Source organism: Procambarus clarkii, chromosome 47 (assembly GCF_040958095.1).
Source record: "Procambarus clarkii isolate CNS0578487 chromosome 47, FALCON_Pclarkii_2.0, whole genome shotgun sequence".
In the NCBI taxonomy this organism is placed as follows: Eukaryota; Metazoa; Arthropoda; class Malacostraca; order Decapoda; family Cambaridae; genus Procambarus; species Procambarus clarkii.
Genome location: NC_091196.1, coordinates 1,410,410 through 1,425,378, shown reverse-complemented (window position 1 = coordinate 1,425,378; position 14,969 = coordinate 1,410,410). Strand labels below are relative to the sequence as shown.

General features: G+C 42.2%; 1 protein-coding gene across 1 annotated transcript in view; it reads right to left on the bottom strand.

The window, feature by feature from the left end:
- Window positions 1-14,969, bottom strand: part of LOC138350749 (BRCA2-interacting transcriptional repressor EMSY-like) — a 61,330-nt gene that overhangs the window by 35,643 nt on the left and 10,718 nt on the right. Inside the window, exons 4-9 of the mRNA XM_069301961.1 lie at window positions 14,044-14,228; window positions 10,741-10,894; window positions 8,040-8,259; window positions 6,737-6,853; window positions 5,053-5,215; window positions 636-722 (exon numbers count right to left, since the gene is read on the bottom strand). Of these exons, the coding sequence (XP_069158062.1) occupies window positions 636-722; window positions 5,053-5,215; window positions 6,737-6,853; window positions 8,040-8,259; window positions 10,741-10,894; window positions 14,044-14,228 (926 nt within the window). The remainder of the gene's footprint in view (window positions 1-635; window positions 723-5,052; window positions 5,216-6,736; window positions 6,854-8,039; window positions 8,260-10,740; window positions 10,895-14,043; window positions 14,229-14,969) is intronic.

Here is a 14,969-nt window from a genome sequence, read left to right as displayed (position 1 = left end):
ACAATTATTAAACAGATAATGAGATCCGAAGCACCAGGAGGCCATTTATAACAATAACAACAGTTGATTGGGAAGTTTTCATCCTTGTAAACTGTTTAATAAATGTAACCAAAGCTGTCAAAGATTGAGGAAAGATGTACACATTTGTAAGTGCTTGTGTAACTGCTTCGTGAATCTGGCCCCTTGTCCCTAATAGCCATTAGACTTTTTGAATCCCTGGCAATATCCAAATGTAACCAGTAATGGCAAGCAATCAAGCTATGGATTGTGGGGCCACGAAAGCCTGGTGGATAGCGCGCAGGACTCGTAATTCTGTGGCTCGGGTTCGATTCCCGCACGAGGCAGAAACAAATGGGCAAAGTTTCTTTCACCCTGAATGCCCCTGTTACCTAGCAGTAAATAGGTACTCAGGAGTTAGTCAGCTGTCACGGGCTGCTTCCTGGGGGTGGAGGCCTGGTCGAGGACCGGGCCGCGGGGACACTAAAAAGCCCCGAAATCATCTCAAGATAACCTCAAGATGGAAGCTACTGAGTGAGCTGCCCAGAAACAACATACCGTGTATATAAAAATATATTCGAGATGATATTGAAATAATAATTGATTTTTGAATAGGAAGAATTGGGTTCCTCACTAACCAGATGGAGGCATCACGCCAGACACCAGTGATCCACCGCCAGAGTATGTGGACGGAACGATCATACTTCCTGAGCCCATACCGCCTCCTGAAGAGATCAACATATTTAGTAATTGCCAGTATATAATAGACACAAAAAATAAAAAAAATATTATATAGAAATTGTAATTGTTTACAGAAAATTATTATTATTATTTTAGGTGTCCGGGACAATATTATTATATAGAAATTGTAATTAAAAATTAAGCTGTTTATTTTCTCTGAGAATGCAATGTACACAAGTTATTATTAGCCATCAAGACACTATTAAGCTGGTCATGTACATGACTATACAGCCATATACATGAGCATATACATGAGCATATACATAGTACCTAATAACAGGCTTCATGTTGCTAGCTACCTGGATACATCCAACCAATTCAGTCCATTTACACCAGATCTTTGAAATTCATTACATGCCTACCAGGGACCAGACAACAAAATTTGGCCCCTATATAGAGGCAAACGGATCAGGAAATATCTCTATGATCCCTATAGACCAGGGATCACTCTAGCCAAGAGTGATCCCTCTAGCTCCCTGGGAGCCGAGCGGATAGCACGCTGGACGTGTGATCCTGTGGTCCTGGGTTCGATCCCAGGCGCCGGCGAGAAACAATGGGCAGAGTTTCTTTCACCCTATGCCCCTGTTACCTAGCAGTAAATAGGTACCTGGGTGTTAGTCAGCTGTCACAGGCTGCTTCCCGGGGGTGGAGGCCTGGTCGAGGACCGGGCCGCGGGGACACTAAAGCCCCGAAATCATCAAGATAACCTCAAGATAAGAGAGGACCAACATAAAGATGAGCGAGCCAAACCAGAACCTCTTGGGTGAGATCCAGTGGCCCTCTCAAGTTATCTCACAAAGATGATTCCCATCTACTAGGTCACATCAGTTGGGATGCCATTAAAAACAACCAAGAAAGGAAAGTACAGTAAAGATCGAACAAATAGAGACCAAAGATTAACAATGAAGGCAAAGAAAGTTGCAAAAAAAAGCATCAAGAAACTCATACTGCAGCTGACAAATGCAGGTGGGACACCATCAATTTAGTCATCCACTCGCCATAGAGATGGCAATAAGGATATATAAAAAACAGACCAGACTCTCAGAACCAAGGGGAAGTTCAAACTAGTGAAGTAGGTCCCTGGGACGATCTTTTGAAAGAGACAGAGTCGCGAAAAATTCCTGGGTTCAGACACCAAGCAAGCAGGGCCACAAACCAAGGCTGAGCTGGCCACCAAAGAGCCTGAAGGGCCACCTTTCCCTGGTACGACTCCACCTGGCCAAGACCCAGAGCAACAGCTGGACCAGGGGAAAGAGGTACGGAAGCCCCCAACCATGACCAGTCCAGTTGAAAGGTATCCACTGGAAAGGTCTATCAATTGGAGGAATGAAGCCATATAACGAGGAAGACGGTGTTCAACGTCAACACACAGATCCATGTAAGGGCGTTTGAATGTCTCACAAAGGCACTAAAATGAGACAGATTCAATGGTCCGTTCCATGGAGATGAGGAGGAATTGGGACAGACCAATGGAATGAAGGGAGGGGCCCACTTTCCCCAAAGTCCAAACAATGACCCACTGGGAAACAGTCTGAATGAAGCCAGAGCATGGAGCCCAGAGTAATCTGAATCCTCCTTAAGACATGCCGCCTGGCCACAAACTCCCACACCATACTGTGCACCTAATGGAACGGAATCAGCCAATGCCCCTGGCCGGGTCATCACAACCCAACCCAGAACCAACACATCCGTAGAAACATTGAGTGAGGGCAGAGGAAGGTGCCAAAGTAATTGAACCCCGAAAAACCCAAAGAGGAAGTAGATGACACAGTAATTGACAAAGGTAGATTGGGGTGTGAACCCATCAAATATGGCAGTGGCAGAAAAGGCGGAACCAGAGATATCAGAACAGCCCCTGAAGCCACACCCTATCTTGAGGTTATCTTGAGATGATTTCGGGGCTTTAGTGTCCCCGCGGCCCGGTCCTCGACCAGGCCTCCATCCCCAGGAAGCAGCCCGTGACAGCTGGCTAACACCCAGGTACCTATTTTACTGCTAGGTAACAGCGGCATAGGGTGAAAAACTCTGCCCATTGTTTCTCGCTGGTGCCTGGGATCGAACCCTTAACCACAGGATCACAAGTCCAGCGTGCTGTCCACTCGGCCGACCGGCTCCCAGCAGTAAAGCAGCAATGATAGACCAATGGTTCTAACATCACACATCATAAAGTTTTGGAATCACAGTGTCTCCATAACTCCGGGCAGCATGGGTTCAGGACAGGGTTCCTGCCTTTCACAACTGCTAGACCACTATGACATGGCCATTGATGCCATGGAAGACGAGCAAAGCTCATTTCGCAAAAGTCTTCGACACATTTGACCATGGTCAGGGAGCCGATCGGCCAAGTGGACAGCACGCTGGACTTCTGATCCTGTGGTCCTGGGTTCGATCCTGGGCGCCGGTAAGAAAGAATGGGCAGAGTTTCTTTCACCCTATGCCCCTGTTACCTAGCAGTAAAATAGGTACCTGGGTGTTAGTCAGCTGTGACATCAAAAGCCCTGAAATCATCTCAAGATAACCTCAAGAAGATGGTGATATTGCACACAAAATGTGTACAAAAAAGAATTACTGGCAAAGCGGGAAGAAGGATGTTTAACTTCCTAATGAACAGAACCCAGAGTGTAATAGTCAACAATGTAAAATCCATATAAATCACTGTGATAAGCTCCGGTACTTTTTCTCATCCTTATATCAGACATAGACAAGGATACATACATAGTATGTATCATAGTACTGTATGCAAACAATGAGTCACAATAACGTGGCCGAAGAAATGTTGACCAAACCCCACACCAGAAGATGAAGAGACGATGACATTTCAGTTCGTCCTGGACCATTATCAAGTCGATTGTAGACCATTATCATTATTATTCTGGACCATTATCAATCGATTTGATAATAGTCCAGGATGGACCGAAACGTCATTGTTTCCATCTTCTAGTGTTGTTTGGTCAATATAGTACTGTATCATCCTTCATAGATGGAAAGAGGATTTTTATGAGAGTAGATGATATAGAGGACACAGTAAACTGCCAATCTGATGTTAATCGAGTCTTTCAATGGGCCACAGAAAATAATATGATATTTAATGAGGATAAGTTCCAGTTACTGCGCTATGGAAAAAACAAAATACCTAAACAGAAGCCACACATAAAATCCGGTGAAACCACATTATTGAAAGAGAAAACAAAGTAAAAGATTGAGGAGTAATCACGTCGGAAGATGAACAAATCCACAAGGGCCGTGTTCACTTGATGCATCACACTATTGTGATTTCTGTGTGTAATGTCAGAAGATCTTACTTTTAAAGAACACGACAAAGTAGCTGTCATAACTGCAATAAAAATTACAGGTTGGATAACAAGTGTTTTTCAAACATGGGATGTCATATCAATGATATTTTTTATGACAATAGCGCTCGCTAGAGTGGAATATTGTTGCACACTAACAGCCCCATTCCAAGCTGGTGAAATTGCTGATCTGGAGAGTATGTAAAGATCTTTTACTGCTAGAATCTACTCAATAAAACATGTAAATTACTGGGACTGCTTAAAAATGTTAAATCTATTCCCTAGACCACAGGCGGGAGAGATACATAATAATTTACACATGGAAAATACTAGAGGGACTGGTTCCAAACCTGCACACAGAAATAACATCACATGAGCCCAGGAGGCATGGCAGGATGTGCAAAACAGCCCTACTGAAAAGCAAAGGTGAAATAAGCACACTAAGAGAACTTGATCATCATCAAAGGCCCTAGATTTTTTAACACTCTCCCTCTACACATGTGGGACACAACTGACTGACCTCTCACAATGTTCCAAAGAGAACTTGACAAACACCTTGAAAGTATACCTGATCAACTAGGCTGTGAGCAGCCATATTGAACAGCCTGGTTGACCAGACCACACACTAGAAGGTGAAGGGACGACGACGTTTCGGTCCATCCTGGACCATTCTCAAGTCGAATCGACTTGAGAATGGTCCAGGACGGACCGAAACGTCGTCGTCGCTTCACCTTCTAGTGTGTGGTCTGGTCAACTTACTTAAGCCACGTTATTGTGACTCATCGCCTGCACCTAACAGAAGGTCTGGTCAGAGACTGGTCCATGTGGGACATTGGTCTTGAAATCATCAACTGGTACAGTATATAACCGATATAGATACATACATGTATGTTATGAACTCAAAGAATTAAGTACTGCAATCGGAATAATGGCTCAGAATAAAACAAACTGGTTTCAATATCAAGTATCCATTCTTAAAAAAACATAAATTATTGTAGATTGAAAATAACAATAAATTGCTAACCTGACTGCATTTGACTCGCAGGCACTGTGCCACCTGCAGATGGAACACCACGCATTACACTGGGTGCTGCCCCGGTGCCACTTTTCATGACAGGAACACTGAGAGAACGCTGATACACACCGCTTCCGACCCCACTGGCTCCAGAGGTTGATACCAGAATTACCTAACAATCATGGAATTATCATTACATTATCATTAAAAAAACAGAAACTAGACATTTTTTTTAATCATGTATATTTCAACAAGAAAAAAACAGAAGCAGAGGTGAATACAAAAAGTTTGAAGAGGCTCAATTAAATAGCTGAAGAGTACTAGGGTGCAATTTGCAATACACATTTAATTGCAATATCTACACAATGTAAGATATTGTGGGTTTTGAGTAGAATGCATCTGACGCAATGCAAGATATTGCGGGTTTAGAGTAGACTACATCTGCCGCAATGCAAGGTATTGTGGGTTTTGAGTAGACTGCATCTGCCACAATGCAAGATATTGTGGGTTTTGAGTAGACTGCATCTGCCACAATGCAAGATATTGCGGGTTTTGAGTAGACTGCATCTGCCACAATGCAAGATATTGTGGGTTCTGAGTAGACTGCATCTGCCACAATGCAAGATATTGTGGGTTTTGAGCAGACTGCATCTGCCACAATGCAAGATATTGTGGGTTTTGAGCAGACTGCATCTGCCACAATGCAAGATATTGTGGGTTTTGAATAGACTGCATGTGGATCTCAGATCCACTTGTTAGATAAATTTTGTGAAGATAAATTTTCAACTTCCTAACAAACTGAACCCAAACACTAATAATGAAACAAGTTAAAGAAGAGGTCTCTACCATAAGAAGCTCTGTCCAATATTCTTTCTTGTCTCCTATCTGACCTAATTAAAAAAATTATAGTAACATATTCTTCACAGAGAATACAAGAATTCATGAAAGTAACACTCATTAACCACTGCACTGCGCAAAGCGCCTTTAGGCGCTCAGAGAGTTGTGCTTTTTGTTTTTTAATTTGGCTATATTTTAATGTTTTTTAATGTTTTCATTACTATTTGTGTTTTGAAATGGAAATATTTGACTTTGGAAACATTTTGACATTAAATTTACCTGAACATTTGTAAAAATAACAAAAATATGTCCTTGTCAATTGCACCAAGACGTTTTTGCCGAAAATAGGTGAGCAGTGCAAGGGTTAAGGACACTATAAGCCTACATGCAGGTGTAAATCACATGATCCAATGGAATTACAATGAACAAGAGGATGTTCGATAAATCTCGACATTTCTACCGTGGAGGACAAGAGACTTAGAGGACCGATCATATCACGGGATCATACTTTTCAGGACCACACTATAGTATTCTCACAGCCGAATATGCAGCTCCAGCCTGGAGTCAATACCTAGTTAAACACAAGACTAAGAGAAGATTCAGAGGTATGCCACCAGACAAGCCCCAGAATTGAGAGGCATGAGTTACAAGGAAAGGCTATGGGAACTAAACTAAATGAATGTCCATGAATATTGCATGAAATATGTTAAAAATTCCCCCTGCTAGGGTTTCTTTAAAATTTGACAAATTCAGAAGGTCTTGGTAGATTTTAGAGTGTTATTTCATAAAGAGAACAACATTTCGAATGAAGAACTTCCACATCATTTACCCTCTAGAGTTACCGATTAAAATGTACCTTTTGGGTGTGACCACCTAGAGTGGATATCGGTGTCCCGGGTGTTCCTCGGGCCACATTCCCTGTCACGGTGATCTTCATGGGCGGTCCAGGCAATGGACGACTCATGCCACTCATCTGCTTAAGTCAGTCAAGATTTTAGCCAAAATTTGTGATCACAAAATTTTATGCAAACAGATAAATATGATAAATGTGAGTTCAGTTCAGTTTAGTTCAGACTTCAGTTCAGTTTAATTCCTGAACTGAAATCATAACAGAAAACAGTAACTAATATCACATTACACACCAAAGAAATGATAAAAGATGAAGAACAGTTAAGTTTTACCTGTAAGAAGCTAGCTATTGATATGGCCAGATAATTTTCAAGTAATTATAATAAATTAATGTTAAAATTAAATTGTTTATATGCCTATCTTGAGAGGTTATCTTGAGATGATTTCGGGGCTTTAGTGTCCCCGCGGCCCGGTCCTCGACCAGGCCTCCACCCCCAGGAAGCAGCCCGTGACAGCTGACTAACACCCAGGTACCTATTTTACTGCTAGGTAACAGGGGCATAGGGTGAAAGAAGCTCTGCCCATTGTTTCTCGCCGGCGCCTGGGATTGAACCCAGGACCACAGGATCACAAGTCCAGCGTGCTGTCCGCTCGGCCGACCGGCTCCCTTACATCTAGAATCAGTACAACACATGGACTAAACATGAGGAGGACACGGTCACATTCAGTCGATGTACCATAACTATGGAGAGCATCTGAATGAACAGATTGAAAAATTGAACTAATGTACTGGAATTTAATACAAATTAGTGATAACAAATCCACAAAGGCCGTGTTGAGGGTTTGAACTAGCACTACCGGTTCCAATTTTTTATCATGTCGTGGCGCAATCGACTAAGGCAGCATCTGGGATCATCCCGGACGAAAGTTCGAATCCTTGTCACGGCCCTTGTGGATTTGTTCATTTGATGTATCACGCTATTGTGATTTCTGTGTGTATATTAGTGATGTTTTCAAATATTGTATAACTGATTTGCCCAATGGATTGGGGCTCAGTCCAAATTAATATATTGGTGGGAGATTTAACTACATTTACAAAAACAATGGTCAATAAATGTAATGATTATGACATTGATGACCTAATAAAGATATTTAAGTGTATTAGTACTACAAGTTTTGCCAACAATGAGTCACAATAACGTGGCTGAAGATGTGATGACCAAACCACACACAAGAAGATGAGGAGACGACGATGTTTCGAGTCATCCTGGACCATTATTAAGTTATCTTACAAGTTTTCATGATCTGACCTGCTTTGTGGGTGTCCCTGCCGCTGGAGGTAGTTCCCGAGGGGCTGGGGGAGGGGGCGGAGGAGGAGGTAGAGGGTGTTCGGTTGAAGACGATCTCTTTCGTTTTCGTTTATCGATGCTCCCACCACCGCTACTGCTCCCGAGGCCAACATTCATGGGTCCGCTACTCCCGCCTGATGATGTGGTTGGTGGGGTTTCTCGATTTTCCCGGTTCTCTTTCCTGATGTTAACAAAATTTACCATGGATTAAATCAATTTAATCTTCTTCATTTACCAAAGCTACAAAGGCAACTCAAGGGATGCTCACTATGACTTTAAAAACAAATTAATGATTGCCACATAAAAATCATACTTTTAACCCTTACTTTCTCTTATCTTGAGATGATTTCGGGGCTTAGCGTCCCCGCGGCCCGGTCCTCAACCAGGCCTCCTTTTTGTTACACATCTCCCAGGAAGCAGCCCGTAGCAGCTGTCTAACTCCCAGGTACCTATTTACTGGTAGCTGAACAGAGGCATCAGGGTGAAAGAAACTTTGCCCATTTGTTTCTGCCTCCACCGGGGATCGAACCCAGAACCTTAGGACTACAAATCCGAACCGCTGTCCACTCAGCTGTCAGGCCCCTTTGCAGGCTCTGCAGCATTTTTAAGAGCAATTTATGACCATAAATTAAATCCTTGAATGTAATTAAATTCCCTCTTCCAGTGGGCCCCCAAAAGATTATTAAGAGTAGTCCAGGTACTGCCACGCCTTAGCGGAACACACCAGGATTCTTGAGACCCATCCATCACCTTCCGGAGACCAGGACTATATTCTAGCTCACTCTACAAGGCAAAGGGGAGCTTGGGGATCAGAAATTGACCCAAAATACCCACCCAGAAGTACAGGCACAACAAATGAGCATCAACTTGAAGAAAATTAGGCACCTCCCTTCCCACACAAGGCAAACTGACATTATCGAAGAATAAATGCTCTGACCACGATGTATCCTACACCCACCAGATGGCAGCCCAGGTCACCCAGAATCTAAGCTAGCCTCACTCTAGAGCCACTCAAGTAAACTCCTTCAGCCACATGTAGAAGAAAGGAACAAGATGGGAAGCTACTGGGGGCATGCCAGAAATGTTTCATAGCATTCAATGTTTGATTTCAGGGATGGACCCCACGATATTTCTATGAACTCACAATATCATATTAATAGAGGAGATGACATTGTTGATAGAGGCTTCTGGCTTTCCTGGAAAACAGGAAAGACAAACTAGCTTTTGTGACTGACTGGTTGGTGAGGGGGAACACAACAGAAGAATGCACAAGTCCATGGCAGTAAAAGTAGAGTGGGCACATGGGCATGTGCCCACTCAGTGCCCACTATAGTGCCCATGTGCAAATCTCATGGGCACTATACTAAGTTCCCCAAAAAAGCCCTAAAAATATGGGGCAGCCTTCAATCAGTCATGTGCCTACTTATAACAGAAGATCTTTCACTTGCTTAAGGAACACAAATGGCTGTCAGCCAGCTAGGATGAACTTGGGCAGCCCGTCCTCCTAAGGTTTCCCAACATCAAGAAAATGATCAGTTTAATATGCCCTTATCCTAACTTACCAGAGGATCCAAAACAGAAAACGGGACAGTACATTAGTTTCACGAGCCACTTCCATTTTCTAGTACAGTATGACAATTTTTGGCATTAGGTAACACATACTAGCGAAAAGCAACATTCTTTGTAGGAGGACAAGTTGAGCTGGAACATTATGACTCGTGTGTTCGCTTCAGTAAGATTTTGCCCCACGTGTTTAATAACTTCTTCTGCTCTGTTGAATCTATGTTGAAATCTTAATGGGTTTGTAACTGTGCACTGTGTTAGATAATGTTCCAGTGGTCTAAGAGCTGACTATGTTAAAATTAGAAACATGGGTGGAGCCGATACTGCTAATATTTGGATCCACCCTCCCAGTGACAACAGAATTAGTTCTTGATCTGAGGATTTCATGCAGCCTCCACATGCTGGGGCTTGGGGACCGTCCTGCATTGCCAATCATCACTAAAAGAAAACTACAAGGAAAAAGAGAAAGATGTAAATTATGTTGCGTTAGTGTAATCTGCAATAATGAATACAGTTTGAGAGAACAACTGATGCCACCAATCTGTGTTTATTTGTCAAATTCAAATTCTCTTTCACAACGTAAATTCACAAATTCACAAATTCATAATCACAACATGCAAATTATGTTGTGTTAGTGTAATACCTGCCCGAAATGCTTTGCGTAATAGTGGCTTTAGGCATTGTATGTACTAGCTCCATCTATAAATCGATCAATTTATGTAAAATCTCTTGTATGTATGTACCTCACCTGAATAAACATTTTATTTTTATTTATTTTTATTTTAATCTGCAAAAATGAATACAGTTTGAGAGAACAACCGATGCCACCAATCTGTGTTTATTTGTCAAATTCAAATTCAAATTCAAGTTTAGTTTATGAACAAAACAGTAAATGGGTAAATACACCAGGGGTTAAAGTGGCTAATAGCAATACCTCTTAAATGCTCGTTTATCACCCAACACCTGTACCGGGCAGCAAGAACAGCATGGAAAATCTAATTACTATACCATTTTGTGACAGTGGTATAGTAATTCAGTTGGGCAGAAATTCAAGATCTTGAAGACACCGGTAATCTAATATCACATCAAATGTACTTACGGAGGCAGTTTGGATAAACGTGCTTGTGAGAGCGGCAGAGTCGTGTATGATCCCTGATCACTATTGTACTGTTGAGGAACCATGGCACCTTGGATGAATCTTAGACCTTCAGTCTCTTCTTCAGAGTCTGTATCATCAGATTCAGCACCTAGATCTGAAGATAAATAATAATCAGTTCTCATTGACGACCAGACCACACACCAGAGAATGAAGAAATGACAATGTTTCAGTCCATCCTGGACCATTATCAAGTCACATACAACTTAATAATGGTCCAGGACTGACCGAAACGTCGTCATCTCCTCATCTTCTGATGTGTGGTTTGGTCATTATGTGCAGGCGAGGAGTCACAATAATGTGGCTAAAGTATGTTGACCAGACCACACACTAGAAGGTGAAGGGACGACCACGTTTCGGTCCGTCCTGGACCATTCTCAAGTCGATTGTGAATGGTCCAGGACGGACAGAAACGTCTTCGTCCCTTCACCCTCTAGTGTGTGGTCTGGTCAACATACTTTGGTCATCATATCTTCAGCCACGTTATTGTGACTCATCGTCTGCAAATTCTCATTATTTAATTGATTTTTTATTCAGATTTTAATATGTGGAACAAGTTCCTCAGTTTTTGTACATTTTATACTGTAATAATATTATGAGTTAATCAGTTCAAGTACTGAACTTGTGTATATTATACCAAGAATAACAAGACATTTACTCTATGTAAATACTGAGATATTTACTCTATGTAAATACTATACCCTGCTAGATGTGGGCATGTAGCAACTGCATATGTGTTTGATATATCGCTCTCTGTGGCCCCAGGCTGCAGAGGATCACTGGGCTCAGTTCCAGCTTTCCTCTCTTATTGCAAACCTGGGGCCAGATTCACGAAACAGTTACGCAAATACTTACGAACATGTACATCTTTCCTCAATCTTTGACAGCTTTGGTTACATTTATTAAACAGTTTACAAGCATGAAAACTTGCCAATCAACTGTTGTTATTGTTATAAACAGCCTCCTAGTGCTTCGGAGCTCATGAACTGTTTAATAATTGTAAACAAAGCCGCCAAAGATTGAGAAATTATGTATAGATTCGTAAGTGCTTGCGTAACTGCTTTGTGAATTTGGCCCCTGGGTTATTGTGGAGGAGCTACATTCAGTTCCAGGATGGTTCGGATGCACTGCTGGCAAAGCCAGGGGTTTGACGCTTTGTTGCCTGCGGCTGGGACCGAGGAAGCTTTGTCAAAGTTGCTCACTCCTCTCCTTCGGGAGACAGTGGCAGACTTCTTTTCAGCTTGGTGTGCATGTTTTTCAAACATCTGCCGGCAAGTTGTCCTGGTCCATGTTTTAGGCTTTGGTCCCTTCACTTTTGTCTACCATACCATTCTCTTCTTTTTCTTGAAGATGATGATTCATGTATGTTTTTCAGTTATGACTATTGCATTCCATCCTCTTTGTCATATCCTGTTGCAGCAGATTTTTGTCCCTGCTGTCTGGAGCTGCCTTCTAGGATTGCGGCCTTGCTTTTTGTCTGCTGGGGTGCCAGGTTCTCAGGCCAATCTGCCTCTGTCCGCTTTTGTTTCTTTTAGTCAGCGCTATTCATGTGCATCACAAAAGGGGGTGACTGCATACAGTACTCTGCACTGGCCTTTTCAGTGCACCTCTTGACAGCACTGTAGGGGGATGTCTGATTAGTTTTGCCAGCTCCTAGACCCCTCAGTGTACAGTATAGGCATTCCAGGTGATGTCCCAGAGACTGCAGGAGTTATGGCCCTCAGTACCTCATTTAGTTTCAAAGGTCCTGGGCCAGCAGTCTGCTCTGCAGCTTCTTGCGATCTTCACAAAATGGTTGGACTCTATTGTGGTCGAGTTACCCCCTTGTCAAACTTATGGTACACAGTATTCTTGACTTCTTAGATCTGAACGACTCCATTCTTTGTACAACCTCTAATGTGATAACTTTATCATGATTATGCCGGTAGTTCCTGGTTGGTGTCCCTGGGCCTATGGGATTCTTAATGACATGTTCTGATTCTTCTCCAGTTCAGCAACTGGTTAGGGTTTATGGTGGGCATCAGTTTTTCCACTTTTGGGTCTCTCGTTCAGCTTGAATCTGGCTCCTCAGACTGTTACATGGTTGATGCAGGTGGTGGTTTCCTGTCTTCTGTTGTTTAAAGGTTCACATCCATCCCTACCTCAAAGACTGGCTGGCGTGAACTCCCAATCAGTTTGCATGTCTGCACGCTAGGGATTTGGTTCTTTCTCAGCTGGCTGAGTTTAAGTTCTTGGTCAACTGGAAAAGTCCCTTCAGGTCTCGTCGCAGGTTTAGACCTGATTGGCCCTTGTTTGGGATCCTCTGAGTTTCCATTTCCTTGCTGCAGCTGCCTTGTTTTTCATGGAGGCATGACTCTGTCTGATGTTGGAGAGTCCTCAAGTTACTAGAAGGGTGCGTAAGGGAATTATCAGGGGAAAAGCACCAAGCCATTACGACTATATAGCACTGGGAAGGGGTCAGGATAAGGATTTGGGATGGGACGGGGTGAAAGGAATGGTGCCCAACCACTTGTGGACAGTCGGGGATTGAACGCCGACCTGCATGAAGTAAGTCATTATCAAAAGAAGACACCAAGTCGGGAAGGCTATGTAGCACTATCAATCTGCATGAAGCGAGACCGGTGCTCTACCGTCCAGCCCAAATGCTAGAGTGGTTGTACAAGAGCTCAAGCTCTATGTAGTATTTCTTCTGCATTCATGACCTATTAATCAAAACCTATTAATCATGACCTAGGATGTTCAAAAGTTGTGGCTCTGTCCACAAGTTTTGCCATTATGTTGTGGACATTCGGGTTCGAGAGTTCTGGTGCTTTAATAGACAAGCAAGTAACAAAATTTACTACCTTGACTCTGCACCGTGTGTGTGTGTGTGTGTGTGTGATTTATATCTCTATAATCCCATGTTATTCAGCTCACAATGCGAATAATACAATTTTTTTCCAAGCCTAAAATAAATATAATGTACATGCTCTATCAATACATCTGAAAAATTAAAATTTTCAGGAGCAAAATGCAGTTTCTTTATTTTATTTCAATCTGCCAGCTTTCAAATATTCTGAATTCCAACTTTTTCAAACTAATGTCACTACCCGATGTACCAAATACTTCAGAAAATCCACCTACTCTTAACTTTCGTATTTTGCATTTCATATATTTAACCTAATGACTCCAAAATTGGAATAAATTAATCACAGCCATAATTATATAAACATGTGAATATACAAACAAGTGAAATATTTGACTTACCATCCAATTTACCATACAATGCTGTTGTGTTTGGGGGCGGCATTTTTGCATTGATGCCATAATACAAGAGAGCCATTCGTGTAGCTATAGCAGTATATGATGTTTGTGGAGGAACACGAGGCATAAGTGGAACCAAGCGTCGACCTTCTACTGCCCATTCGACTCCTGTGTTGGGTCCAGCCAGGCTAAGAAAAACATATTTATTATTACGAAATTAAAACACAAAACAGTATTAATCATTTTCATCCTTATTGTCCAATTTCACACTCTCATTAGGTAGAGAGGGCACCTAGGTCCCTCTTCACTCGCTGTCAGACAGCAGTAACAACTGGGTCGAAACTCCTGTTCTGAAGGCCAGGGGCCAGATTCACGAAGCAGTTACGCAAGTACTTACGACCCTGTACATCTTTTCTCAATCTTTGGCGGCTTTGTTTACAATTATTAAACAGTAATGAGCTCCGAAGCACCAGGAGGCTGTTTATAACAATAGCAACAGTTGATTGGCAAGTTTTCATGCTTGTAAACTGTTTAATAAATGTAACCAAAGCCGTCAAAGATTAATGAAAGATGTACACTTTCGTAAGTATTTGCGTAACTGCTTCGTGAATCTGGCCCCTGATGTCTGGCGAAATGCTACAGGATGTAGAAACTATTCGAGACACTTGGGAAAATATGCTTTTTGCAGCAAATGATTATTTTACAGTCGTATTATGATTATTTTACAGTCATATCATGACGAATGTTTTACAGTCGTATCATGATCAATGTTTTACAGTCTTATGAGGCAACTATTCCAGCAAAAGGGTTAATGATCTCTGGATCCATCTATAATCCTCAGTTATGCAATAACTGTTCATTGTGATCAACAAAAGTGAGCACATTTTGCATGATTGTACCGTGTTCCTTCAAACTCTTATGACATGAAT